This window comes from Macrobrachium nipponense, chromosome 12 (genome assembly GCF_015104395.2).
Source record: "Macrobrachium nipponense isolate FS-2020 chromosome 12, ASM1510439v2, whole genome shotgun sequence".
Lineage (NCBI taxonomy): Eukaryota > Metazoa > Arthropoda > Malacostraca > Decapoda > Palaemonidae > Macrobrachium > Macrobrachium nipponense.
This window is the reverse complement of record NC_087205.1, coordinates 105,567,102-105,594,984: the sequence shown is the minus strand read 5'-3', so window position 1 is coordinate 105,594,984 and position 27,883 is coordinate 105,567,102. Positions and strand designations below refer to the sequence as shown.

General features: G+C 50.5%; 1 protein-coding gene across 1 annotated transcript in view; it reads right to left on the bottom strand.

The window, feature by feature from the left end:
- LOC135224734 (serine-protein kinase ATM-like) overlaps window positions 1-27,883 on the bottom strand; it is a 117,504-nt gene that overhangs the window by 59,741 nt on the left and 29,880 nt on the right. Inside the window, exon 6 of the mRNA XM_064264047.1 lies at window positions 16,703-16,852. Within this exon, the coding sequence (XP_064120117.1) occupies window positions 16,703-16,852 (150 nt within the window). The remainder of the gene's footprint in view (window positions 1-16,702; window positions 16,853-27,883) is intronic.

The following is a 27,883-nucleotide window of genomic DNA, read 5'->3' as shown; positions in this document are numbered from 1 at the left end:
GAATAAAGCCTTCACACAGTGAAGCAAACAAAGCATATGACAAAAAGCGGGCAGAGAGGTGAGCAACACGTCCATCCACCTACGCAACCAAAAGCAAAGTGACTCCTCTCCTCGGAGTCGAGCTAACCGCCAACTGCCGGACAAGTAGTTAACTACCGAACCCCCTTATTTGAAGCTTACAACCGGTTCAGCTGCCGCTAAGTACCTTCCTATTATTAAAGGACCAAGGGTTTGTATACGTATCGGAACAAACACACACGTACTTACGTATATCCTTGCACAAATACACACAGTAAGAAAGAAAAAAGCCTTCACGCAGTGAAGCAAACAAAGCATACGACAAGAAGCGGGCAGAGAGGCAAGCAACACGTCCATCCACCTACGCGGCCGAAAACAAAGTGACTCCTCTCCTCGCAGTCGAGCTGACCGCCAACTGCCGGACAAGTAGTTAACTACCGAACCCCCTTGTTCGAAGCTTACGACCGGTTCAGCTGCCGCTAAGTACCTTCCTATTGTTAAAGGGCCGAGGGTTTGTAAACGTATCGGAACAATATAGCAATATGTATGTACAGTACCTACAAATGTTGGGAACTATTTGTTCTTTTATTACAATAATAATAGATCAGTATTATAGTTTATTCTGTAGGTGAAATAAGATTTTTTTGAAAAGTTGCTTTTTTATTTCATTAAGAGATAAGTATACTGAGAGAGAGAGAGAGAGAGAGAGAGAGAGAGAGAGAGAGAGAGAGAGAGAGAGAGAGACAGAGAGGAGAGCGAGAGAGAGAGAGAGAGGTTGAGATTTTCTTGGATTTTAATTTAGCATTTTATTGATATTTTTGCTATTTACATTCATATTAGTATTTAAAAATGACAATTTGTCGAAAATTGCATTTTTCCTAACTATACAAACCTGAGGTCCTTTAACAATAGGAAGGTAACTAGCGGCAGCTGGGACGGTCGTAAACTTCGAACAAGGGGAGAACGGTAGTTAACTGCTTGTCCGATCGTGCGCGCGCCCGCGGGCCCGAGAGGTGAAGAATCACTTTTGCTTTAGGCCCATGCAAAAAGTTGCAGAGTGAGGGGTGGCATGAGGTGGGACTATATGTAAAGGACCGGTCAGGTTTGATAGTTAGGAAAAATGCAATTTTCGACAATTGTCATTTGTTCCGATACGTAATACAAACCCTCGGTCCTTTAACAATAGGAAGACTCACTTATTGGTGGGAGAAATCTGAGTCTTTTTGGTGAACAGACTGGTGTTCGTCCAACCCTGGAGTGCCTCCCTGGTCGTAAGAGCAAGGGAGGGATCCAAACCTCTGTCCGATTGATCGGGTGTGCACCGCAGGATCAATGGTCAGACCTCTGGGCCAAGTACTAAGAGAGAGGCAAGCGTATCGCTTCGTACCAGCAAGCAAGAACTTGTTCCTGTTTGCAAGAGACAATCATAAAATGATGGGTTTGTCTCAAGTTGGCATCCACTTCCTCCCCTTGTTGGAGGAAGTGGTGGATATTTACTCCTATCCCTACTGAAAGGGATAGGATGGTGCTCTATTGAGTAGCTCACCTGCATCTCGTCCTTACCCAGCAGGGTGACGACCGTGTCCCTCTACCCAGAGGTAGAGGGGAGAAAAAGATGGGAAGAGGAGCCAGTCACACTCTCATTCACTCATCCATTCTTACGGTCACACCAGGACTCGATGCTGTTCAGCCTGCGAGGGTCTGGGTTAACTACACAACGTGTTGAGCAACCACCACGGTTCCCAAGGAAAAAGATCCAAGGAACTGTGGGCAATATCCCGAAGGTAGAAGGAGGTGCATGCGGTCCGGTTGGACCAGGCCCCTGCCTTCACTACCTGCGCCACGGAGAAGTTCTTGCGGAACGCGAGAGAATGATGAAGAGGCGTCCACATCTCATCCTGGGTGTTCGAGTTTCTTCAGACAGCTCCGGTCGCCGGCCTCTCACAGGACAAAGCAGCATACCCTTCGTATCGGAGGCGGTGAAGTCCATTAGGGAGGGTATTGTGAAGGACTCGAACCAATTGTCAGTGACCAAAGGGTTCTGAGTCTTCGCTATGAAGATCGGTACGTAATCGAGCGTCACAAATCCCCATCCCCTTGTGCTTGACTTTGCAAGAAAAGTCATGCAGTTACCTAAGACGAAAAGAAGGGAATAGTCGTATGACCTATCCCTCTTCTCGACTTTGGTTATGTACAGTACTCATACTGATAAGCTATTAAGACGTGGGAAAGTAATGATTGCTCTGGAACAACCGAACTAAGTCCACAGCGTAGTTCGTAACTGACTCGGGCGCTCTGACAGCTGCCGACTGACTGTTTCGGAATCGGCAAGTTGTCCAAGCATCCGGGTAAGTCACGTGACCTTCGCCCTTTAAAGAGTTATGCTGAGAGACCAAACAAATAATATATTTGTTAGTCACCGATGCCGGACGGCGCGGTGATGATTCTCTTAATGCATAAACTCAAAAGGCGAAAGTCAATTGCCTTCAAAAGACCGAGGTCCCTGATGGCAAGAAAATCTCATAGACGTTGAATCTCAGCTTAAGGAGAAACAACACTATGTGACGTTGAAGACGAAGGTAGGCAATGAATGTAACCTACGTCTTCCAGCTGAATCGAGAGAAGGAATCTCAAGATTCTGAACCTGTGCTTACAAATGACTGAAAACGCTAACCGCCATTTCATTGCTGTCCGGTGTGCAATGAAAGCGGGGCGTTCTTCAGTAATGATAACACAGGGGAGAGCGCCTGAAGAACTGCTTCCTCATGGGCTGAAACGTTTGGAAGTAGAGCTGGCTGTGTGGGAGTAGGCGATGTCTTTCAATACATCTGCTAATCCGGGGTGAACAATGAACAATTGCACACCTCCGAATAAGAGATATTTTGAGGACAAACTCAGATTCCGCAAAAATCATTCGCATTATCGCGATACGATGCAGCAAGAGACTATTACAGAATTCTGTTACCGTGCGGTAAACAGAAAGATGAGAGTCGAATAGATATCTCTGTTTAAAATTCTCGCAATACCGAAGACGATGAATACTAGTGTCACAGCAGTAGATGGTCATTCATGTATGCGAGAATCCCCGTTAATCAGAGACTTAAGTCCGTGATTGGGCAGAGATACGGTTGGTATTCAATCAAACGCCAGGTGAGCAAAGACATAGCCAACCTGTGCATCTCGAAGCGGCAGCTGGTACTGAAATGCCTCGGGCAATTCAATACGCAGTAGCTGTCGCTGACTCGTCATCCTGAGTTGCCAAGTAATCCTTTCCACGAAGGAATGCGTTCGGCTAGAACCACCGAGCATAAAAAGATATGCTCGAGCAATTATATTTATGCGAAACGAATTTCGGTAAATATAAAAGCTTAAATGCTGTTGTTGTGACAACACCATAAGTATATAAAATTGAAACTGGAAACTCCAGGGAGGTTGCAGGCAACCCCGAGTTGCAGTTCAATTAGAATACTTCTCATCTACTTCGCATCCGTAGAGTAACAGGATATGCGCCTACCCTCGGACCATTCAACTGCTTAGCAGAATCATATCGCGAGGTTAATATACGTAGTATATTTGTAGGATTCTGAAACAAAACGATCTCCATCCTAAATTCTTTCCCTTCAAGAAAACAAAAAATAAGGATTGGAGATCGACCGCCTTCGATCTCTAAGAAAGAGAGAGAAGGAGAAGTCTTCCCCGAAGGAAAGCTTCAAATGGTGCACAGAATAACGAAGACGAAAATTCAAGCCAAACTGGGATATTCAAGTTCCATGCTTGTTATTTCCCTTTTCTCGCTAATCCAGGGCTGGACCGCCACTGTGGAGATATATTCCTTCGGCGACAGTTCCTTCTTCCAACGCTAAGAACTAAAGGAATTCGAGCATTCGGCGAGATCCCCGATTATCGTGGTACAATTATCGGGAATACTCGTCTAAACTCCCCTTGGACAGTGGTCTCTGCCATGTTGTGCTAGAAATTCTGCAGAATTCTAAGCGCCCAGCGAAACCCCCACCGCATTCGTTAAACGAATATCGGTTAGTTGTCCTCTCGATTCCCGTAGAAATCGGAGATGGTGCAGGGTCCCTCCTCCACGACCGTGGTTACGTCAGGTAGGACCCGGAGGTCCCCCCCCCCCCCCGGTAGCGCAGTTCCCAATCGTGGGATCCTACAGAAAAAGTCTGTAGGATCCTACCCCTTTCCCTCGTAGCCGTAAGGAGAGAAGGGAATGGGGAAGGAAAAGGATATTGCTCGCCCTTCCAGCGGCACTAGCATTTGGAGACGAGAGTAGGAGCAGACCATCACCTTGGGGCGCATGGCCTTCCTCCCACCCCCCTCCCCCCCCGAGGAGGGTCACGAACTCGTGCTGTAGGTAAGCATCTGCCACCACTGTGAACTTTGTCTGTGTGGGGCTGATCGACACCTGACAGGAGAGCCAAAACCGTCCTCTGACTCATTCCAGTCCTCGTCGAGATCGAAACCTCTCAGGAGGACGGGGAAGGGGGGGGGGGAAGAAGAAGAAGAAGAAGAAGAAGAAGAAGAAGAAGAAGAAGAAGAAGAAGAAGAAGAAGAAGAGCTGCAATACTCCGAAAAAACGCCGCTGTCGTGGCAGAGGAGGGGAAGTAGCTTGCCCGACCGGCTAGACCTGAGCGAGCCTTCTCGTCCGGAGACGAGAGGCTCTCCTGGTTCAGAACCGAGTCGAGAAGCTCTTATCGCGGCAAGCCCACCGTCAGTCTGGTTCCCTACTCGGGCTCGAGAGACTTGAGCCGTGGAGCGGCGATCCTCTCCCCAGTCGTTGTGGCTGATGAATCAGTGCAATAACCTGGGCAAAGTTACTCTGAATCTCGGGAAGTTACAGCGTCTTGAGGAGTAGGACCGTCCCAGTCCCTCCAACAAGAGCAGGGTCCTCCCAAGACCCTCCTCCTTCAGAGAAGGACCAGCAACAGATCCCTGACAGTTGCCTCCAATCACTTGCGCGTTACCGTCCTGGCTGGTCCTAAGAGACCATACCTGGCACGTGCGGTGTCGTGACGGGATAGTGAGCGGCGAATCTCTCACGATCACTCCTATATAATATACCACCATACTCTCGCTCTTCCCCGGCATATTCCGAGGAAGTTTAAGGGTATCGGAGAGACAGAACTGACGCTACCCGGCCCCCTCCCCCCCTGACGGTCGCCTCCAATCACTGTGCGTTACGTCCTGGCTGGTCCGCCTAAGACCCATACGTGGCACGTGCGGCGTCGTGACGGGATCGTGAGCGGGCGCACCTCTCACGATCACTCCTAGCTACCTCGCTCTTCCCGCGTACCCCGAGGATGTTGAAGGTGGGAGTGAGAGAACACGCGACCTTACGCTCCCCCCCCGCTCGCTGGCAGGACCCAGCGTAAGTGGGGACTGCAGCCGATCACCAAACCTGGCGGTGGGGATCGATCTGCAGGCCTGGCCGTGCCGCTCATCTGTGGCGAGTGGCTCCGACTGAGCACGTCGACCCCGGTCCCGTGCGTCAGACGAGCTGCTGCTGGCTACCGTATCTCCGCCCGGTCCCTGTGGGAGCGGCGGTCAGGGTGACCTGCAGAGCTCGCTTTCGCGGTGAGAGACCGGTGAGCATCCTTGCGGCACGTCAAAACCGCTGGTACCAGCCGAGGCTGGTACCGTCGGTCGAGGGGACCTCTTCCCAGCCTCAACCCGTGGCCGGTCAGAGACCGTCACGTCCACCCGAGGTACCAGCTGGTCGCTACGAGAGCGGCCGCTGGCCTGGCGAGAGTCACCTGAGCGGCTCTCGACAGTCTTCTGCTCCGTGCCTCGGTCATGACGCTGAGCGAAACTCAGGCGTCTTAACTTTGGCTGCACCGTCACCCGAAGGAGACCGTACACTCAGAACTTCTCGCGGACGAGAAACCGAGCCGGTACCTGGCTTAGCAGCAGAGCTACCAAGACCAGGCAAGGGTGTACCAGTGGTAGCCAGCACACCCTTGGTCCCCGTCTTCTTCTTCTTCTCAGAAGAGGAGACGGGCCCCGTTCCCGAAGGAACAGGAGGACCAGCAGAAGAACCCCCCGTCACACCGGAGTGAGACGAGCCCTTCGAAGTTCCCGAAGGAGTCTTCTTAGGGGGAAAACCCGGGTTACCAGCTGGTCGCTGCGAGAGCGGCCGCTGGCCTGGCGAGAGTCACCTGAGCGGTTCTCGCCAGCCTTCTGCTCCGTGCCGCGGTCTTGGCGCAGAGCGAACTCTGGCGCTGAAACTTTGGCTGCACGGTCTACCCGAGGGAGAGCGTACACTCGGGATCTCCCGCGAACGAGAGACCGCAGCCGGAACCTGGCGTAGCGGCATCGCCGCTAGCACCAAGGCGAGGAAGTACCAGTGCTAACTGATACTCCTCTGGTCCCGTCTATCTCTTCCTTGCGGAAGGGGAGACGGGCCCCGCTCCCGAAGGAGCAGGAGGACCAGCAGAAGGACACCCCCGTCCCACCACCGGTGGGACGGGCCCTTAGAAGTTTCCGAAGGAGACTTCTTAGGGGGGGGGGAGGCAGCCTTCTTCTTCTTCGGCTTATGGGCCTTAGAAGTCGAAAGGGGAAGAGGCAGCAGCAGACGAAGACGAAGATGACACCTTCCTCTTCTTCGTCAGCTCACGCAGGACAGTCGTCAGGTCCTATTGCCGAAGCAACACGGCCCGACTGCACCTGTCCGGAAGGACCTGGCACTGGGAAAGACACACCATGGGCAGGACCAGCATGGACAGGCGCAGGAACCAGGAGCGACAGGAACAGCAACCAGCTCAGGAGCGGCAGGAACAGCGGCAGCGGTAAACAGGCAGAAGGGGGGGGGGGGGGGGGGGGGGGGGGGGGGGGGGGGGTGGCAGCAAGCAAGCCAGTAGCGGGAACCACATCAGCGGCAGGTACGGCAGGCGCAGCCATTGCCTTGTAGAATCATCGGCAGCCAGCGGGAACCTGGGTACTGGCGGCCGGTCCAGGGGGGCGAGCTGCTGGAACAGCGGAAGTCTGGGGCAGGCAACACGAAGAAAACAACAGGCGGCGCGGCATACCCTCCTCGGTACGGCGGCGACCGGCCCTAGTAGCGGCAGACGGCGTCACCGACAGGCATGGGGATGTGTAGACCAGCGGGGGGAAGCAGCATAAGCGGCCGTGGAGGTTGTAGTGGAGACCGCTCCAAGGTCACCACCCCAGACCTCGCTAGACGCTGCAGCAGATCGTGGATGCTAGGCACGCCCTGCAGCCGCAGTGGCCCATACCTGTCCAAGGTCATCTCCCACGGATGTAGCACTGAAAAACCGGTAGCACAGACAGATTAGTAAGAGGGGTTCCCTCACGCACGGGGGGGAGACATGCCCACCCGAACGCAAGGAAGACCCCAAATACAAAATACGAGGAAGCTGAGCGGGGGGCAGGAAAGAAGACGAAGAATCGGATACCAAAGGGAGTCGCGGGAGATCTTTCCGATGACTTCCTGGCAGACCTTCGCTTCCCCTACCCCCGCACAGCAGTGAAAAGTAATATGAAAATGAAACAGAATACTGCACTTGCGATTCACTTCATAGAACTTAAAGGGGGAAAGATCAATTCCCGGGTAAGAGCGGAAACTTGATCCATAATAATAATTTGATGTATCAAAAAATAATTAATATGAAAATGAAAAGAATACTGCATTGCGATTTTCACTTTCACAGAAATAAATTTCGTAAGGATTTAATTCCCGGGTTAAGAGCGGAATTGATTCCAAAATTAAAATTTGATTCAATAATAATTCAAAATGAAAAGAATACGCTTGCGAATCCACCTTTCATTGCGCAATCATACAAAAATAAGAGGCTCGTGCGACGCAATCACGCCATCAGCAACGAAGCACAGGGCATAATGAAAAAGAGTACTTACATCTTTCAATTACACACTTTCGCCCAAAATACATGACTCGGCGCGAGTGCGCCCGCCCTCGGCACCGAGACATAATTCAAGTCAATTTCATGAAAAGAGCGGAAATCGCCGCATCTACGGTGATAGCTCCATGTTGATTCATAATTAAGTAATGAAAATGAAAACAGTGTACTTACAGTTTCATTTTCAAGTCAAACAAACCATTAGTAGAAAACACAATATAAACAAAGCATACGACGATGAAGCGGGCAGAGAGCGATGACGAACACGTCCTTCACACCCGCGGCCGCCGAAAGCAAAGTGGTTCTTCACCTCTCGGGCTCGGGCGAGCGGGCGCGCGCACGATCGGACAAGCAGGTTAACTACCGGTTCTCCCCTTGTTTTTGAAGCTTACGACCGTCCCAGCTGCCGCTAGTTACCTTCCTATTGTTGAAGGACCGAGGGTTTGTATTACGTATCGGAACAAATTAGTAAATAATTTTTATCATAAAATGTATTTAGTCATGAAAAGATGAAAATATGACAATTTGTCTAAAATTGCATTTTTCCTAACTATACAAACCTGAGGTCCTTTTACAATAGGAAGGTACTAGCGGCAGCTGGATAGGTCGTAAGCTTTCGAACAAGGGGTTCGGTAGTTAACTGCTTGTCCGACAGGCGCGCAGCGCGCGACTGGGAGGTAAACAAAATCACTTTTGCTTTTGGCCCAAGCAAAAACTGCAGAGATGAGGGGTGGCATGAGGTGGGCTATGTGTAAAAGGACCTCAGGTTTGTATAGTAGAAAAATGCAATTTTAGACAAATTGTCATTTGTTTCCGACACGGCATACAAACCTTCGGCCTTCCTTTTACAATAGGAAGACTCACTTCTTTTTGGTGGGTGGAATCTGAGTCTTTTGTTGAACAGACTGGTGTTCGCCCAACCTTGGAAGCCTCCCTGGTCGTAAGAGCGAGGGAGGGATCCAAGCCTCTGTCCGATTGATCGGGGTGTGCACCGCAGGATCAATGGTCAGACCTCTGGACCGAGTACTAAGAGAGAGGCAAGCGTATCTCTTCGTACCAGCAATGTAAGAACTTGTTCCTGTACAGGAGCAAAGTTTAAGTCATGGTTTGACTCTTGTAGGCATCCACTTCCCCCCCTTGTAGAAGGAAGTGGTGGATATTCTGCTCCCATCCCTCGTGAAAGGGATAGGATGGGGCTCTGTCATATAGCTCACCGGCATCTCGTCCTTATCCAGCAGGGTGATGACCGTATCCCTCTACCCACAGGTAGAGGGAAGAAAAAGATAGAAAGAGAAGCCGTCACTTTCTCATCACTATCTATTCATACAGTCACACCCAGGACTCGATGCCTGTTCAGCCTGCTAGGGGTCTGGGTTAGCTAGACGACGTGTTGAGCAGCCACCACGGGTCCTAAGGAAACCGATCCAAGGACCTATGGGCAATATCCAAGAGGTAAGGAAGTTGCCTTCCATACCTGCGCCACGGAGAAGTTCTTACGAAACGCCAACGAGGGGCCAATACTTCTGACTTCGTGAGTTCTCGGACGGGACGTACGGATGTCGTCACTACCATCAGCCTCCTACGCCCTCCTGAAGACCTCACGCAGCCAGGACGAAAGAGTTCTTGATACTTCTTCTTGTTGACCCCCTTTGCTAACGGAGAGGCGTCGACACTCAGGCCCGACGTGTCGAGTTCTCTTCAGATAGCGCCGTAGCGTCCTCCCAGGACAAAGCAGCATTTCATCCACAGCATTATCTGCATGACGCACCCGTACTCTCTTCGCCGATGCCAGGTCCAGCAAGACGAGGGTCATTTGAGTTCCCTGGTTGGCAAGACCTTTGGAAGCTGCTCCTAAGCAAGGAGATCTCGAACGAGTTCGAGATGTCCAATCCCGTCAGTTTCAGGAGGATCGACCAAGGCGGCTCTGTATCCTTGACTGTGGGAACTTAGAGGAGCTTCCTCGGCGAAGAAAAAACGAGGAAATCCGCTACCTGCTGAAGATTGGCTCTGAGAAGAGATAGGCCCCAAGTCTACAACACCAACCACCGAAGACGGCCGACTTCCCCTGGTACACAGCTGCAGAGACTGACGGACGTTTCCAGCCATCTCTGTTGCTGCGCTACGAAAAAGCTTCTCGTACGCAAGAGAAGTGGATAACAGCCAGCCGTGAAGACGTAGGGACTGGACTGCTCGGTGGTACACGCTCGACGTGCTGGCTGGCCGAGAAGGTTGTTGCCAATGGGGAATCTCTCTCGGTTCTCTTGCGAGCAAGAGCCAGCAGGTCCGATACCAAATGGCCTGTGGCCATTTGGAAGCCATCAGGATCATCCTGAGATTCGGGATGACCAGTGCTCGACTGATCACCTTGCGAATCAGGCTGAACGGGGGGAAAGGCATAGGCGAAGAGGTTTGTCCCACGGGTGTTGAAGAGCGTCCTCTGCAGCTGCCCATGGATCCGGCACGGCCCGAGAGAAGAACACCTGGAGCTTCCTGATGTGCCGGATGGCGAACAGATCCTCGACTGGTCGCCCCCAACAGGTCGAAGAGCCTTTCCGCCACGTCCTGGTGTAGAGGACCATTCGGTCCTTATCACCTGATCCCGACGGCTGAGCGTGTCTGCTACTACATTCCTTCCCTGGAATGTAGCGTGCCGACAGCTCTATTGAGTGTGCCTCGGCCCACTCGTGCACCTGCCGAGTCAACTGATACAACGGGAGAGACACTAGGCCCCCCCGTTTGTTGACGGTAAGCCACCCCACCGGTGTTGTCGTACATCAACACCACTGAGTGTCCATCAAGCGGTCCTGGAAACCTCCTTGGAGAGCAAGGACGCTGCCTTTAGTTCCAGTACATTGATGTGAAGGTGCTTGTCGTTCTCGTACCACACTCCTGAAGTCCGCAACTCTTCCAGGTGTGCACCCCATCCCTCGGTCGATGCGTCTGAGAGCAGCTGCATGTCCGGGGGGAGAGTGCCCGGAGGCACTCCTCTTAAGGGGTTCTGTCGTCCAGTCACCTGGCTAGGTCCTGCCTCACCTCCTGTGTCAGTGACCATGGAAGGCTTGGGGGATCCGTCGCCTGTGACCAACTCTCCTTTGGTCTCCCTGAAGAGACCGCAGGTGAAGACGCCCGTTAGGGACTGGCTTCCCGAGTGACGACAGGTGTCCGATCACGACTTGCCATTGCTGAGCTACCTGTTCCTGGCCGAGACAGGAACTGGTTGGCTGCCTCCCTGAATCTGCTACCGTGTCGATCAGCATACCCACCCAGGTACTTCATCCTCTGCTTGTGCTCGAGATCGGACTTTTCGAAGTTCAGAACGTCCCAGATCGACAGAACTCGAGCAGTCGATCCCTGTCCTGTAGCAACTGCGAGCGGGAGCTCGCCAGGACTAACCAATCGTCGAGATACCTCATCAGACGTATACCCGTGCGAATGGGCCCAAGCAGACACCAGAGTGAACACTCGCGTGGAATAACACCTGTGGGGCGGTTGAGAGACCGAAGCAACGTGGCCTGAACTGGTACACCGTCCCGTCGAGGATGAAGCGGAGGTACTTTCTGGAGGACTGATGAATGGGTATTTGTAGATCCGCATCCTTCAAGTCACTGAAAGCATGAAATCGTTCTCCCATGATAGAGTCGAGCACTGAGCGTGCCGTCTCCATCGTGAACCGGGTTCTGGCGAACCAACCGGGGAAGTTCGGGGGAAGAGAGATCTATCACTGGGCGCCAGCCTGTTGTAGACTTTTCCACCAGGAAGAGTCGGCTGTAAAGCCCGGTGACTGATCCGTACCGATTTCTACAGTTCTCTTGCTCAGCATGGTCTTGATCTCCTGTCTCAATGCTACGTCCTTCGATGCCCCCTGGAACGTACGCCTGCTGTTGGACCGGGTCCCAATGGCTGGCCAGGCACTCCCCCACTCCGGCAGCAGGTGAGGGGGAATGCCGTCCTTCCATTGTGAACGTCGTCTGGTTTGGGGCTGATCGAGACCTGACAGGAGAGAGCCGATACCGCTCCGACTCATTCAGTCCTCGTCGAGGTCGAAACCTCAGAGGACCGAAGGGATATATAAATACGATGTCCGAAGACACGTAGAAACGCCTCTGTCGCAGTAGAGGAGGTGAAGGAGCTTGTTCGACCGTCCAGAAACTGAGAGAGCCTCCTTGTCCGGAGACGAGAGACTACCTGGCTCAACCCAGTCGGCAAGCTCCGATCGCGGCAGACCCACCGTCGATTTGGATTCCCTCTCGGGCCCCAAAACGACTCGAGCCGAGACGTGGCTCTGCTGGTGGGAGCGGCGATCCTTCCCCGAGGTCATTGTGCTGACGAATCAGCGCCGTAACCTCGGCAAAGTTCCTCTGGATCTCGGAAGTCACAGCATCTTGCAGAGTGGGACCGTTAAGCCCTTCGAACAAGAGCATATTCCGAGAACCTTCCTCCTAAGAAGGGGGAACAGCGACAGCCCTCTCGGTCTTCCCCATCCACTTGCGCATACGTCCTGGCCGGTCCAAGAACCGTGCCTGGCACGTAGGGCGTCGTGGTGGGATCATGAGGGGCGCACCCCTCACGATCAATCCTCAATACCTCGCTCCTCCCGGTGTAACCCGAGGAGGTTGAAGGTACGGGAGAGGCAGACCTGACGCTCCCTCGTCGCTCGCTGGCAGGACCAGCAGGCTTGGAGGGCTGCAGGCGATCGTCAACCCGCGGTGACGATCGAGCTGCAGGCCTGGTCGAACCGTCTCGCTGTGGAGAACGGCTGGACTGAGCACAGCGGCACTGATCTCGAGTGTCAGAAGAGCTGGTGCTGGTTGCCGTACCCGATCGCTCTCTGTGAGAGCGACGGTCAGGCGACCTGCAGGCTCCACTGTCGCAGTGAGACCGGTGCTTGTCCTCACGGCACGTCACGTCGCTGGTTCCAGCCGTGGCTGGCACCGGCGAACGGGAGGACCTCTTCCCAGCCTCAGCCGTGTCGGTCGTGGACCGTCACGTCCCCGTGTAGCCAGCTGTTCACCGGGAGAGTGAGAGCTGTCTGGTGAGAGTCGCATGAGCGGCTGTCACCAGTCTTCCGGCCCCGTGCCGGTTGAACCTGACGCTGAGCGGACTCAGAGGTCTGGTTCCTGGCTGCACGGTCGCATGGTAGGCGACCGTACACTCGGTACCTCCCGCGAACGGGTAGGCCGCGACGGACCCTGATGCAGTGGCAGAACCACTGACACCAGGCGAGGAAGTACCGGTGTTAGCCGGTACCCCTCTGGTCCCCGTAGTCTTCTTCCTTGCGGAAGAAGAGACGGGCCCCGCTCCCGAAGGAGCAGGAGGACCAGCGGAAGGAACCCTCCCGTCCCACCGAGGTGAGACGGGTCCCGAGAAGCTCCCGAGGAAGCTTCTTAGGAGGGAGGAGGCGACCTTCTTCTTCCTCGGCTGTAAAGCCTTAGAAGTCGAAGGGGAAGAGGCGGCGGCCGACGACGATGAAGAAGATGAAGACGACGACCACGACACCTTCCTCCTCTTCTTCGTCAGCTTCCTCAGGACAGACGTAAGATCTGCTATCCAGGGCGGAGCCGGGGCTGCTGTAGCCGAAGCCACAGGGCCCGGACGCACCTGTACAGACAGACCAAAGTCTGGGGTAGTACCACCACGAACAGGACGACATCAGCAGGTATGGGCATCTCAGGAACAGCAGGCACGGCCAGCACATGATCGGTAGGGACAGCCAGCGCAGCAACGGCAGGAACAGCCAGCGCAGCAACGGCAGGGACAGCCAGCGCAGTAACTGATGGACAGTCAGCCCAGAATCGGCAGGTACGGCAGGGCAGCACCCGGAACACACAGGAAGTGGGAGCAGCAGCCAGCAAACATCCTGGTACCGGCGGCAGGTCCAGGGGGGCGAGTTCTAGGGCAGCGGAAGTGTGGTCGCTGCAGCGCGGCAACCACGAGCGGCGGCGGCACGCCCCCCTCTCGGTACGGCGAACGGCAATTCACAGCGGCGTAGGCAAGGACTGTTACCAACGTGAGGCGAGTACACCAGGTGAGGAGGGACGTCGTCACCTGGTTGCGTGGTCACCATCCATGGGTGACCGCAGTAGGCCCAGACAGAACCGCAGCCCCTGGACACCAGCACGCTCTGCAATTGGAAGGACGCCCATACCTCACCAAGGTCCACTCTCGTGGCCAGTAGCACCTGCGGAAATAATAGTAGTAGCGATTAATGGGGGGAAATCCCCTCGTGCGTGGGGTTTGATCCCTCCCGAACGAGTGGAAGACCCCTAATACAATTGTACATCGGGCACCGAGCGCCCTCCCCCGCGCTCGACGGATCGGGCGAGGAGAAGAACGCCGATAACCTCCCCCCCCCCCTAAGGGGAAGAGCCATCTGTGGGAACTGAGCGGGGGGGGGGTCTCTGTTCCCACCCCCGCACAGTACCCATGTACCCAACAACAATATAAGAGCCCTAGAGCAATCGTGGCCATCGGCACGAATACAAGGCATAAGGATCAATTCCCTGACTGAGCGAACTTGAACCAATAATAATAATATTGATGCAATCAATAATAAGGAACAAAATGAAAATGCATCTTGCAAACGATTTCACTTCACAAAGAATAAGGGCTCGGATCGAGCGCATTCGCGCCCTCGGCACCGAGCGCAAGGGTGAAAGGTTTTATTCCTTACCTATGGATCAAGGTTTCTGGAAACCTTGATCCATAATGAATTGATGCAATCAAGAAATATGAAAATGAAAAGACTACTGCGCTTGCGATTTCACTTCATACAAATAAAAAAAACAAGGGGAAGGATCAATTCCCGTGAATAGCGGAACATGATCCCAGTCAACAATGCAATCTCAATAAAAAAACAAAAATGAAAATGAAAAAGAACTGCACTTGCGATTTCACTTCATTCAAAAATAAAAAGGGGGAAGGATCAATCTCCGGGTAAGCTCGGAAACTGATCCAAAATGAGTATTGCTACAATAAAAAATATATATGAAAATGAAAAAGAATACTGTTACTTGCGATTCCACTTTCATACTGAATAAGTTTCCGTGTCGAGCGCATTCGTTCGGCAACGGGCATACAGGTCAAATAAATATAAATGAAAAGAGCACTTACTTACGATTTTCATCTACACATTTCCAACCCAATATACGCTCGGAGCGAGCGCTCCCGCCTCGGCACCGAGCATACCCAATCCGAGGATCATTCTGGGAAAATGATTCCCGCAATTACGCCCTTTCAGTCCCGGCACTCGGGTAATCGAATTGAGGGCGTTGTGAACCAAGATCCTTTAATTCACAATTGAATTCAATGAAATGATTGTACTTACAATTCAGTTTCACTAGATACATAGAAAAAGAAAAACACAATCATGCGAAAGCAAACGACGATGAAGAAGGGCAGAAGAGCGATGATACACGTCCACACGCCAGCAGGCCGAAAGCAAAAAAGTGATTTGTTTACCTCCCAGTCGCGCGCGCGCGCCTGTCGGACAAGCAGTTAACTACCGAACCCCTTGTTCGAAAGCTTACGACCTATCCAGCTGCCGCTAGTACCTTCCTATTGTAAAAGGACCGAAGGTTTGTATGCCGTGTCGGAACAAACAGTAATAAGTGAATCTTGCTCTATGAAAAAAAATCGCGATTTCATCAATTTTCTGGGTTCCACAAAAAAGTAAGTAAAGTATTTTAGGATAAAATTTACAGCACATACAGGCTGTCCACGGGTTACGACGGGGGTTCCGTTATTGAGACGCGTTGTAACCCGAAAATCGTTGTAAGCCAGAACATCACCAAAAATGCTAAGAAAACCTTACTTTTAATGCTTTGGGTGCATTGAAAACTATGTAAACTGCATTCTTATTGCCTTTTGCATAAAAAACCTTCAAATACTGATTATTTTATATTTTTGATGTCATATTTCTTCTGCCAAATGAGCGTTGTAGGTGTCATAACCCTGGAAATAATTTCTGATGAATATAACTGAAAAGCGCTTTAACCTCGGAACGTCGTAAGCCGAACCCGTCGTAAATTGGGGACTGCCTGTATATGTAAAAATACATCGGTAGTTTATAGAACAGTGTCACCACTATCGCACTGTGTAAAATTAGTACGTACGTACGAACGAGACTGTAGGTTCGGTGACATCACGGTGATCATACGTATTTATGTGTGAATGAATATACATTTATGATAAAAAAAATTAGTTCTATACTGATTACAGTACCATACTGTAATAGTAATGTAATCAAATCAAAATAAAGTAATGAATGCAAACTGTAAACTTGTAAAGTGTATATTTATCTTTTGAAAAATACTTTCCCCAAGAAATTATTATTCCTTGAAGAGGCTTTTTATATAAAGATATTCCAACATTACATAAGATAGCATTTTATTATGAAGATATGCCAATAATATAGAAGGTAAAAGTGGTTTCTAATACGTTTACGCTTCGTTGCCGATCGCAAACAAAAATATGATCATCTATGACAATTATCGTCGTATGACTGCAGTGTTCGGAGAAGTTAATTACGTACTACCAATACAATAATGAAGTTCGAACTTTGAATTAAAAATTAATGTTTTCCTAAATTTTATTATACTACCGTACTTATAGTATTCAGCAAAAGCATCATTACCTTGTTGGGGGTTTCATGCCTGCTAGACCAAGACCACTATTTTTGTTATAGAGGTGTTGCCATGTGGATATAACCAACATACAGTGACATTCACTTACACAAAATATCAAATTCAAGTCATAACATATATAATGACGACACAATAATATTAGAAAAAAATTACCTTGTCTCCTGCATTATGTTTATCTGCACCATCAGACCAGTTTGCTAAGACAAGATATGCTAATGAAATTTTCTCAAGCTCTGCAACATGACTACCCAGTTCTGTCTTCTTTAATTTATTTATCAGAAGCTTTGCAGCCTGAACTCGACCCTGAAAAGAGAACGAAACATTAAAACCATGGAATTATATAGCTCCCAAAAGGCAGGTACAGCTAGGGCTTGAGGAGACCCTGCAAACATCCTTAGGTAACGCCTCCAGTACACCATGATAAGTGCAATTACAGTGCCACCACCTAAAGGGCTAGTGCTATGATGCCATGTATAGAAAAATGACAGAGAAACAAATTCTGACAGTATGACAAAATACAAAACGGAGTATTAGTAATGGTCAAAGATGAAATGGCAAATGTGATACAAGTGGGATGAAAATGCAGAAAAATAGTTAGATCTTAGAAAAGATGTACTACATGTTCTCAATTAACTTGACCACAATCAGGTAAGACCCAAAAAAGATGAGCAAGAATATTAGGATATCACAAGCATAGACAAAAACTGGCAAAGTAAGGGTAGATAAGCATGAGGAGACCTAAATGCTACATAGGTACTCAGAGAATTGGTTTTAGAGATGTGATGGGAAAATATGTAATTAATATTAAATTGACAAATTTTCAATCGATTTGTATTTTTCATAACCAACAAACCTAAGGTCGTAACAATAGGACAATCTTCGCATATGAGGTGGAAGCTGGTCAACAACCTGGCATGGAACCTCGTGATGCTTCAGACTTCCTTCCAATCCAGGATATGAGAGGGGTGGCTAGAGGTGGAGCAGTTAACATTAAGACCTCAGGTTTGTTAGCTATGAAAATTACAAATTGATTGAAAATATTTCATTTGTTCATAGGCACAACAAACCTTCAGTCTTTACAATAGGATAGACTTATACTTGGAGGGAGGCACAAGTACCCTCAAACGGGCTGAGGCTTCAGCCCATCTGACCACCCTTTCTAGAAGATCGAGTTCTAAACAAGGGGGGGTCTGAGTCCGTGAGAAAATAGAGAAGTGAGTATCTAAAAACTAGGCATGCTGGGATTAAACCCAATGAGACATATCCTGATTCATTACATTCGTGGACGGTAAAGAGAACTCTGTCAATTTAAGCAACAAACTATGTACGTAGGCCACAGGGGTTTGTTACCACTCCTCCCTCCCTTTATCAGAGAGAGGAGTAAGTGGTACTGAGAAGCAGATTTGTTTATTGGATATGAACAAACCAAATAATTGCAACCAGTATGGCTATCACACTCACCTGTATCAAACCAGTTCCAGCTTATGACGCCTTATTCTTCAACCCGCCCATAGGAAGAAGATTAGAAAAAAAGAGAAAGGAGGAGACCAGCCATCTCACTCATTCCTCTTCCACATAATCATCTTAGGTAAGATACAAACTGTCCCCTAGGGGTACCAGATGAGCTACACAACTGTTGGGTAGCCACCACCAGACCCAAGGAAAAAGTGTCCAAGGACATGTGGGGAATGTCCTTCAGGAAAAGGAAGTGAATGTGGTCTGCCAAAGCCAGGACCAAATTTTAAAATCCCATGAACAGACAAGTTCATTCCTCTGATGTCTCTGCTCTAGCCTGCACAGACTAACAGAACCATAAGGTGAGGAGTATGCCTGCTTAATCACCTCACCTAACTAGAATGAAATGGTGTTCTAGGAAACTTCCATTTAGGACCGGCTGGTGCTAATAAAGTGTACGACATTTAGGTCTCAGTTAACCCTCTTACGCCGGAGCGGTAAATAAAAAATTGTCTCCCGTGTGCCGGAGGGGTTTCGGAGTGAGCGCGGAAGCGGAAAAAATATTTTTTTCAAAAAATCACAGAGCGCTTAGTTTTCAAGATTAAGAGTTCATTTTTGGCTCCTTTTTTTGCCATTGCCTGAAGTTTAGTATGCAACCATCAGAAATGAAAAAAATTATCATTATCATATATAAATAATGCGATATATGATAGCGCAAAAATGATATTGTTATGTTACAATAAAGTTTCATACATACTTACCTGGCAGATATATACATAGCTAAGACTCCGTCGTCCCCGACAGAAATTCAAATTTCGCGCCACTCGCTACAGGTAGGTCAGGTGATCTACCGGCCTGCCCTGGGCGGCAGGACTAGGAACCATCCCCGTTTTCTATCATATTTTCTCTCTTCCGCCTGTCTCCTGCGGGGAGGCTGGGTGGGCCTTTAATTGTATATATCTGCCAGGTAAGTATGTATGAAACTTTATTGTAACATAACAATATCATTTTCATACAATCAACTTACCTGTCAGATATATACATAGCTGATTGGCACCCTTCGGTGGAGGGTAAGAGACAGCTACTATATGGAATAGACAGGTAAACAACATATGTTGTAGGTATAAATAAAACCTTGGTTCCTACCTGATAGGTGGTAGACTTCGTGGGTGTTTGCCCAGTAGTCTGCATCACCTCAAGAAACTTTAGCGAGATATATGATCTATGGCCAAGAGTTCTTGTGGGTCTGCCGATGGGGTCTTATCCGCTTACTCGGCAGAGCCTGAAAGGACTTTGTCAATGGGTGCTGATCCACTTATATGACAATACACCTTATGAAGGAGCACACAACCAATCCCGACCACCTGATCCTAACCATATGTTAGAACTAAGGATTGTTCCAAGTTATCCCCGAACTCTTCACAACAACCGTAACTCAAAAACCACTACGCACACATACATTAATTTCTAAAAACATTATACTCATCTAATTAGATATGACAGATTCTCTTACTGAACAACATAGACGGCCGCCCGTGCTAAACCAAGTCCTCCATTGTTCGAAGAGACTCCAGACCATATCCAAAAAGAAGAAAAGTATATACTTTTAAGGATTGGTGTCGGCTCCCGTACCCAGAATCGTATCCGCCGATATGAAAGGGCCCAGAGAAAAACACTTCTCATACGTCACACGAACGTCTTTCAAGTAATGAGATGCAAATACTGAGTTGCATCTCCAAAATGTCGTATCTATGATGTTTTTAAGCGACATATTCTTATGAAACGAGAGAGACGTCGCTACTGCTCTCACTTCATGAGCTTTAACTTTCAACAGTCGTAACTGTTCGTCAGAACAGACCTTATCGCGTCTGTAATGACGTTCCTCACAAAGAATGCCAGAGCATTCTTGGACATCAGTCTTGTGGGGTCTTTTACCGCGCACCAAAGACCTTGTCTAGAGCCTCCCATCTGATGCTTTCTCTGAATGTAGAACTTTAGAGCTCTTACAGGGCATAGAGATCTTTCTGCTTCTCTTCCTACGAGACTCGATATGCCTTTGACTTCGAATGACTTAGGCCAGGGATTCGAGGGATTCTCATTCTTAGCTAAAAACAGGGTCTTAAACGAGCAAATAGCTGAGTCTTCCTTGAAACCTACTTTATCTTGCAGAGCATGTAATTCCCTAACTCTCTTTGCCGTAGCTAAAGATAATAGGAATAGGCATTTTCTGGTGATGTCTCGAAACGAAGCCACATGAGGAGGTTCGAATCTTTCAGATGAAAGAAACTTGAGAACCACGTCTAGGTTCCAGTTCGGAGGGACCGGTTCCTTCGACTTTGAAGTCTCAAAGGACCTTATGAGATCGTGGAGATCTTTATTATCTGCCAGATCTAATCCTCTATTCCTGAAGACTGCCGAGAGCATACTTCTGTATCCCTTTATTGTGGATACAGCTAGATGAGATTGCTCTCTCAGGAATAGAAGGAAATCAGCAATTTCCGCTATAGAGGTAGTGGAGGAGGACAACTTCTTAGTTCTACACCACCTTCTAAAAACCTCCCACTTCGACTGATATACTTTCGTAGTGGAGGTTCTGCGTGCTCTCGCGATCGCGCTTGCAACTTCACGAGAAAACCCTCTCGCTCTGACGAGTCTTTCGATAGTCGAAAGGCAGTCAGAGCGAGAGCGGGGAGGTTTTGATGATACCTCTTGAAGTGTGGTTGTCTGAGAAGATCCATCCTTCTTGGTAGGGATCTTGGAAAGTCTACGATCCCTCTACCACCTCCGTGAACCAATCTTGGGCCGGCCAAAAGGGGGCTATCAATGTCATCCTCGTCTCCTTTGACGCCACAAACTTTTTTTAGTACTAGTCCCAGGATTTTGAATGGAGGAAAAGCATAGACGTCTACGCGAGACCAATCTAGCAGGAAGGCGTCTACCATAAGAGCTCTTGGGTCTTCCACGACCGAGCAAAAGACTGCCAGCCTTTTGGAGATGAATGTGGCGAAGAGATCCACATGAGGTGTCCCCCACAGCGACCAGAGATCTTGACACACCTCCTCGTGTAGGGTCCACTCTGTATGAAGGACCTGGTTCCTCCTGCTGAGTCTGTCCGCCCTCACATTCTTTACTCCCTGAACGAACCTTGTCAGAAGGGAGATGTTCCTGTGAGACGTCCAAAAGCAAAAGGTCTCTCGTCAGTTCGTAAAGGAACGAGGAGTGAGTCCCTCCCTGTTTTCGAATGTAGGCAAGTGCGGTGGTGTTGTCCACGTTTACTTGCACTACTTTGTTCGACACCAGAGGTTCTAGACTCTTCAAAGCCAGTATGCACGGCGAAGAGCTCTTTGCAGTTTATGTGCCAAGACACCTGCGCTGGTTCCCAGGTGCCTGACACCTCCTTCGAGCCTAATGTTGCTCCCCAACCTTTCTCCGACGCGTCGGAGTACAACACTAGGTCTGGGTCTGGGTCCTTAGAGAGATCCCTTTGTTCTCTTCCAAAGGGGCAACCACCATTCCAGGTGCGGTCTTATCTCCACTGGAATGGGAAAGGCGTCCGAGAGTTGTCCAGTTTTCCAACTCCAAGACTTCTTGAGGAAGAATTGAAGCGGACGTAAATGAAGTCTTCCTAGCGGGAAGAACTGTTCGAGCGAGGAAAGGGTCCCTAGAAGGCTCAACCATTCCCTCGCCGACGTCTGTTCCTTCCTTAAGAAGAGAGAGACTATCTGCAAACCTTTTGCGATTCTCTCTTGCGAAGGAAATACTCGAAAACCCCGAGAATCCATCTGAACCCCCAGATAGACTAAGTTCTGTCTGGGGGTCAGCTGCGACTTCTCGAGGTTCACGAGCAATCCCAACGCTTTGATCAGATCTAAAGTTAACGTCAGGTCCTCCAAGCACTGTCTCTCTGATCTGGCCCTGATGAGCCAGTCGTCCAGATACAGAGAGATATTTACTCCTTTGAGGTGAAGAAACCTCGCAACATTTTTTCATCAGGCTTGTTTGAAGACCTGAGGAGCTGTGGACAGCCGAAACACAAGGCTCTGAACTGAAAGATCCTTCCCCCCGTCATGAAACGGAGGTACTTCTTCGATGAAGGGTGGATCGGGACATGAAAATAGGCGTCTCCATGGAGATCTAGAGACACCATCCAATCTCTTTGTCGCAATGACGCAAGGACATGGGGCAGGCGAAGTCTCCATCGAGAACTTCTCCTTCCGAACAAATTTGTTTCAGAGAGCTGACGTCTAGTACTGGTCTCCAGCCTCCCGAGGCCTTCGCAACCAGAAAAAGGCGATTGTAAAACCCCGGGGAGTTTTGATCCAGTACTAGTTCTATCGCTCTCTTGTCCCACATTTGTTCCACCATCGATCGAAAGAGTTGAAGGAGTATCCCTCAGCACAGGATCCTTGTACTTGGCTGTAGTTCCCGTGGTATTGACGTTGAGGGGAGGAGTGTTCAGGAAAGGGATAACGATATCCCTTCCTTATTACAGACAACGATGACGCGTCTGCGTTTATAAGTGTCCAGGCCTCCACAAATCCCAGGAGCCTGGCACCTACTGGTGCTTGGAGGAGAGAAGCATCACTTTCTCTTTTTAAAGGGACGAAAGGCAGACCTAACCTCTCTTCTCAGGAGCCTTCCTTCTTGCGGGAGGTCTGGAGGTAGGGCCACCTCGAAAGGGCTGAACCGATGTACTCGGTCCTTTCTTGTCAGGTGTAGAAGCAGGCTTCTTCTTCCTTGCTGACTGCGTCAGAAGGTCCTGGAGTCGCCTTCTCAGTTAATGAACGAGAAATGTCCTTCACCAACTGAGAAGGGAACAAAAAGTCAGACAAAGGCGAATACAGCAGCGCTGCCCTCTGAGCGTGGGAGACTGCCTTGGTTAAAAAGGCACTATATACCGTCCTCTTTTTTAGAAGACCTGCTCCAAACAAAGAGGAGATCTCAAACGAGCCATCCTGCTACCGCTTTGTCTTATACAAGACAATATGCACAAAAGGACTTCTGGTTCGATTCCTTCAGAATCATGGGCTTTCTTGGACATCACCCCAAGGGACCAATCTAAGAAGTTGAAAACTTCCAATACATGAAAGAGTCCCTTGAGGAGATGGTCCAGTTCAGAAATGCCCCAAGTAATACGTGCCGAGTTCAGACCTTGTCTACGTGAAGCGTCAACTAAGGTCGAAAAGTCCGCTTCTGACGTAGACGGAAGAGCAATACCCCATATTCTCTCCCGTCTGATACCAAATGCCTCTTTTACCAGCTAGTCTCGCTGGAGGCATGCAGAAGACCGTTCTGACTAAGTCCTTCTTAGACTTCATCCAAGAGTCTAAGGACTGCAGAGCCCTCTTCATTGAAATGGCGGGCTTCATTCTGAGAAAAGACGAAGACTTCTTCGTCTTGGCACTCGAAAACAGAGAGCGCGGAGAAGGAGGAGCGGCAGGAGTCAAGTCGTCTCCATACTCCTCTAGAAGCAAGGCAGTCAAAACATGACAATTTGTCGAAAATTGCATTTTTCCTAACTATACAAACCTGAGGTCCTTTAACAATAGGAAGGTAACTAGCGGCAGCTGGGACGGTCGTAAGCTTCGAACAAGGGGAGAACGGTAGTTAACTGCTTGTCCGATCGTCGCGCGCCGCGCGACTGGGAGGTAAACAAATCACTTTTGCTTTGGCCCATGCAAAATACGCAGAGTGAGGGGTGGCATGAGGAGGGACTTTATGTTAAAGGACCTCAGGTTTGTATAGTTAGGAAAAATGCAATTTTCGACAAATTGTCATTTGTTCCGATACGTAATACAAACCCTCGGTCCTTTAACAATAGGAAGACTCATTTCTTGGTGGGTGGAATCCTGAGTCTTTTGATGAACAGACTGGTGTTCGTCCATCCCTGGAATGCCTCCCTGGTCGTAAGAGCGAGGGAGGGATCCAAGCCTCTGTCCGATTGATCGGGGTGCACCGCAGGATCAATGGTCAGACCTCTGGGCCGAGTACTAAGAGAGAGGCAAGCGTATCTCTTCGTACCAGCATTGTAAGAACTTTCTTTTACATGAGCAAATGTAAAGTAATGGGTTTGTCTCATGTTGGCATCCACTTCTCCCCCTTGTTGGAGAAGTGGTGGATATTTACTCCTATCTCTAATTAAAGAGATAGGATGGAGTCTGTTGAATAGCTTACCTGCATCGGACTCCTTTCCAGCAAGGTAACGACCGTATCCCTCTGCCCACAGGTAGGAGGTAGAAAGATGGTTGAAGAGAAGCCAGTCACTCTCTCATTCACTCATTCATTCTCCCAGTCATACCAGAATCGATGCTGTTCTGCCTGCTCGGGTGCTGGGTAAGCTTACACAACGTGTTGAGCAGCCACCACAGGTCCCAAGAAAAAGTATCAAGGACTTGTGGGCAATATCCCGAAGGTAGAAGGACGTGAAGGTGGTCTGGTTGGCCCAGACACCCGCCTTCAGGACCTGCGCCACGGAGAAGTTCTTACGGAACGCTAAGGAGGGTCCGATACCTCTGACTTCGTGGGCTCTCGGTCGGAGCGTACGGATGTCGTCGCTACCATCAGCTTCGTACGCTCTCCTGATCACCTCACGTAGCCAGAAAGAAAGCGTGTTCTTGGAGGACTTCTTTCTTGGTGACCCCAGTGCTAACGAATAGGCGTCGACACTCAGGGCCTGAGATGTCGAGTTCTCTTCAGATAGCGCCGTAGCGCCCTCACAGGACAAAGCAGCATCTCATCCGCATCGTTATCTGTAAAGTCCAGCAGGGAGGGGATCGTGAAAGACTCGAAACCTGTCGTCAGGGATCGACGGATTCTGAGTCTAGCTACGAAGTTCGGGACGAAATCGAGCGTCACAGATCCCCAGCCTCTGGTATGTTTCAACATCATAAGAAAGGCCATGTAGTTCCCCTACTCTCTTCGCCGATGCCAGGGCCAGCAAGAAGAGGGTCTTGAGGGTCAGATCCTGTCTGACGACTCTCGGAGTGGCTCGAACGGTGTTCGAGTCAGACTCCTAAGGACGAGAGTCACGTCCCACGCAGGGGGCCTGAGTTCCCTGGGTGGGCAAGACCTTTCGAAGCTCCTCATTAGCAAGGATATCTCGAACGAATTCGTGATGTCCAGTCCCCTCAGTTTTAGGACGAGAGCCAGAGCGGCTCTATATCCCTTGACTGTGGGTACTGAGAGGAGCTTCTCTCGGCGAAGAAACACGAGGAAATCCGCTACCTGCTGAAGAGTGGCTCTGAGAGGAGACAAACCCTGTCTACGACACCAACCACAGAAGCGGCCCACTTCCCCTGGTATACAGCTGCAGAGGACTGTCTGACGTGTCCAGCCATCTCTGTTGCTGCGCTACGAGAAAAGCCTCTCGTTCGCAAGAGATGGTGGATAACAGCCAGCCGTGAAGTTGAAGGGACTGGACTGCGCGGTGGTACCGTTCTACGTGTGGCTGGGCTAGAAGGTTGTGCCAGTTGGGTAGCTCTCTCGGTGCGTCTGCAAGAAGAAGGCCAGCAGGTCCGGATACCAAACGGCTTGCGGCCGTTTGGGAGCCACCAGGATCATTCTGAGATTGGGAGTGACCAGCGCTCGACTGATCACTTTCCGAATCAGACAGAAGGGAGGAAAGGCGTAAGCGAAGAGGTTGTCCCAGGGTGTTGGAGAGCGTCCTCTGCAGCTGCCCATGGGTCCGGCACGGCCGAGAAGAACACCTGTATCTTCCTGTTGTGCCGGGTGGCGAACAGGTCTACGACCGGTCGCCCCCACAGGTTGAAGAGCCTTTCCGCCACCTCTTGGTGTAGAGACCATTCGGTCCCTATCACCTGATCCCGACGGCTGAGCTTGTCTGCTACTACATTCCTCTTGCCTGGAATGTAGCGTGCTGACAGCTCTATCGAGTGAGCCGTGGCCCACTCGTGCACCTGCACTGCACCGTCAACTGATGGAGCGGAAGAGAGCAACTAGCCCCCCCTGCTTGTTGACATATGCCACTACTGTGGTGTTGTCGCACATCAACACCACTGAGTGTCCCATCAAGCGGTCCCGAAACTCTTGGAGAGCGTTGAACGCCGCCTTGAGTTCCAGGACATTGATGTGAAGGTGCTTCTCGTGATGGTCCCACACACCTGCCGATCAGCAACTCCTCCAGGTGTGCGCCCATCCCTCGGCGATGCGTCTGAGAACAGAAGCATCTCCGGGGGGGGAGTGCGTATGGGCACTCCTCTTAAAGAGGTTCTTGTCGTCGAGCCACCAGGCTAGGTCCTGCCTCACCTTGTCCGTGATAGCCACGGGAAAGTAAGGAGGATCCTTGGCCTGAGACCAACTCTCCCTTAGCCTCCACTGGAGAGACCGCAGGTGAAGACGCCCGTGAGGGACTACTTCTCGAGTGACGACAGATGGCCGATCACGACTTGCCATTGCTGTGCTGCCTGTTCCTGCCGCGACAGGAACCGGCCGGCTGCCTCCTGAATTTGCTGATACGCAAGTCTGCGGGAAAGACTTGCCCTGCTACCGTATCTATCAGCATACCCAGGTACTTCATCTTCTGCTTGGGTTCGAGATCGGACTTCTCGTAGTTATCACGATCCCCAGATCGCGACAAACTTTGAGGAGTCGATCTCTGTCTGTAGCAACTGCGAGCGGAGCTCGCCAGGACAGCCAATCGTCGAGATACCTCAGAAGACGTAATACCCGTTCGAAATGGGCCCAAGCCGACACCAGAGTGAACACTCGCGTGAACACCTGTGGGGCGGTTGAGAGACCGAAACAAAGTGCCCTGAATTGGTACACCGTCCCGTCGAAGATGAAGCGGAGGTACTTTCTGGAGGACTGATGGATGGGTATTTGAAAATACGCGTCCTTCAGGTCCACCGAAAGCATGAAATCGTTCCCCCACCCTGATCGAGTCGAGCACTGAGCGTGCCGACTCCATCGTGAAACCGCGTCGTGCGAACGAAAGCGGTTTCAGGGGAGAGAGGTCTATCACCGGGCGCCAGACCCCCGATGCCTTCCTTCCACTAGGAAGAGGCGGCTGTAAAAGCCTGGTGACTGGTCCTCCACGATTATTTCTACAGCTCGTTTCGCCAGCATGGTCTTGATCTCCTGTCGAAAGAGCGTTGTCCTTTGCTGATCCCCGGACATAGGTCTGTAGATGGACCGGTTTGGAGATGAGGGGGGCCGAGACTCGAAGGGTAGTAGATATCCCTCCCGAAGGACGTCTTACTATCCAGTTCTCGGCGCCGTAGCGCTGCCAAGTCGCCCAAATGGCTCGCCAGGGCACCCCCCCACTTCCGGCAGCAGGTGAGGGGGAACGCCGTCCCTAGCGTTTCCCTCCTCGTTTTCGACTTCTTTCCAGCACCTCCTCGGGGAAAGGAGGGTTGGGAGGAGGGCTGATTGCGGCCTCCTCTCGCAGAAGTCGAAATAAAACAACTGGAGTCTTCACACGGGGTTTGGACGGTGCGACCGTCTTCGCCGCCGTGGAAGCGCTAGCCAAGCTCTTTGGTTTGGCCGCAGTTACTCGAGGTTGCCCAGAAACCTTCGAGACTGCCTGGTGGACTAAGCGGTTCACTCTCGTCAGTGCGCCGCCGTTTCCACCGCAGCGTCCACCATCTCTCCAGGAAAGAGAGCTGGGGAACTCCTAAGAGGTCCATTTCTTTAGCCCGAGTGCCGCCTCACGCCCAGCCGCCCCCTTGGTCAACACGTAAGGACTGCGTCCCTAGCGACGCCGAAGAACCAAGTTGGCCCACAGGGTTTATGGGGCAGTCTGATGGGCGAGGTAAGAGATTGCTCTTCCTCCAGACTGGCACAGTCTCCTGAAGGAAGCGTCGTCTTCGAGAGCAGAACTCCCGGAGCCGCCGGCCGCCACCTTGGATATTGTGAGGGACC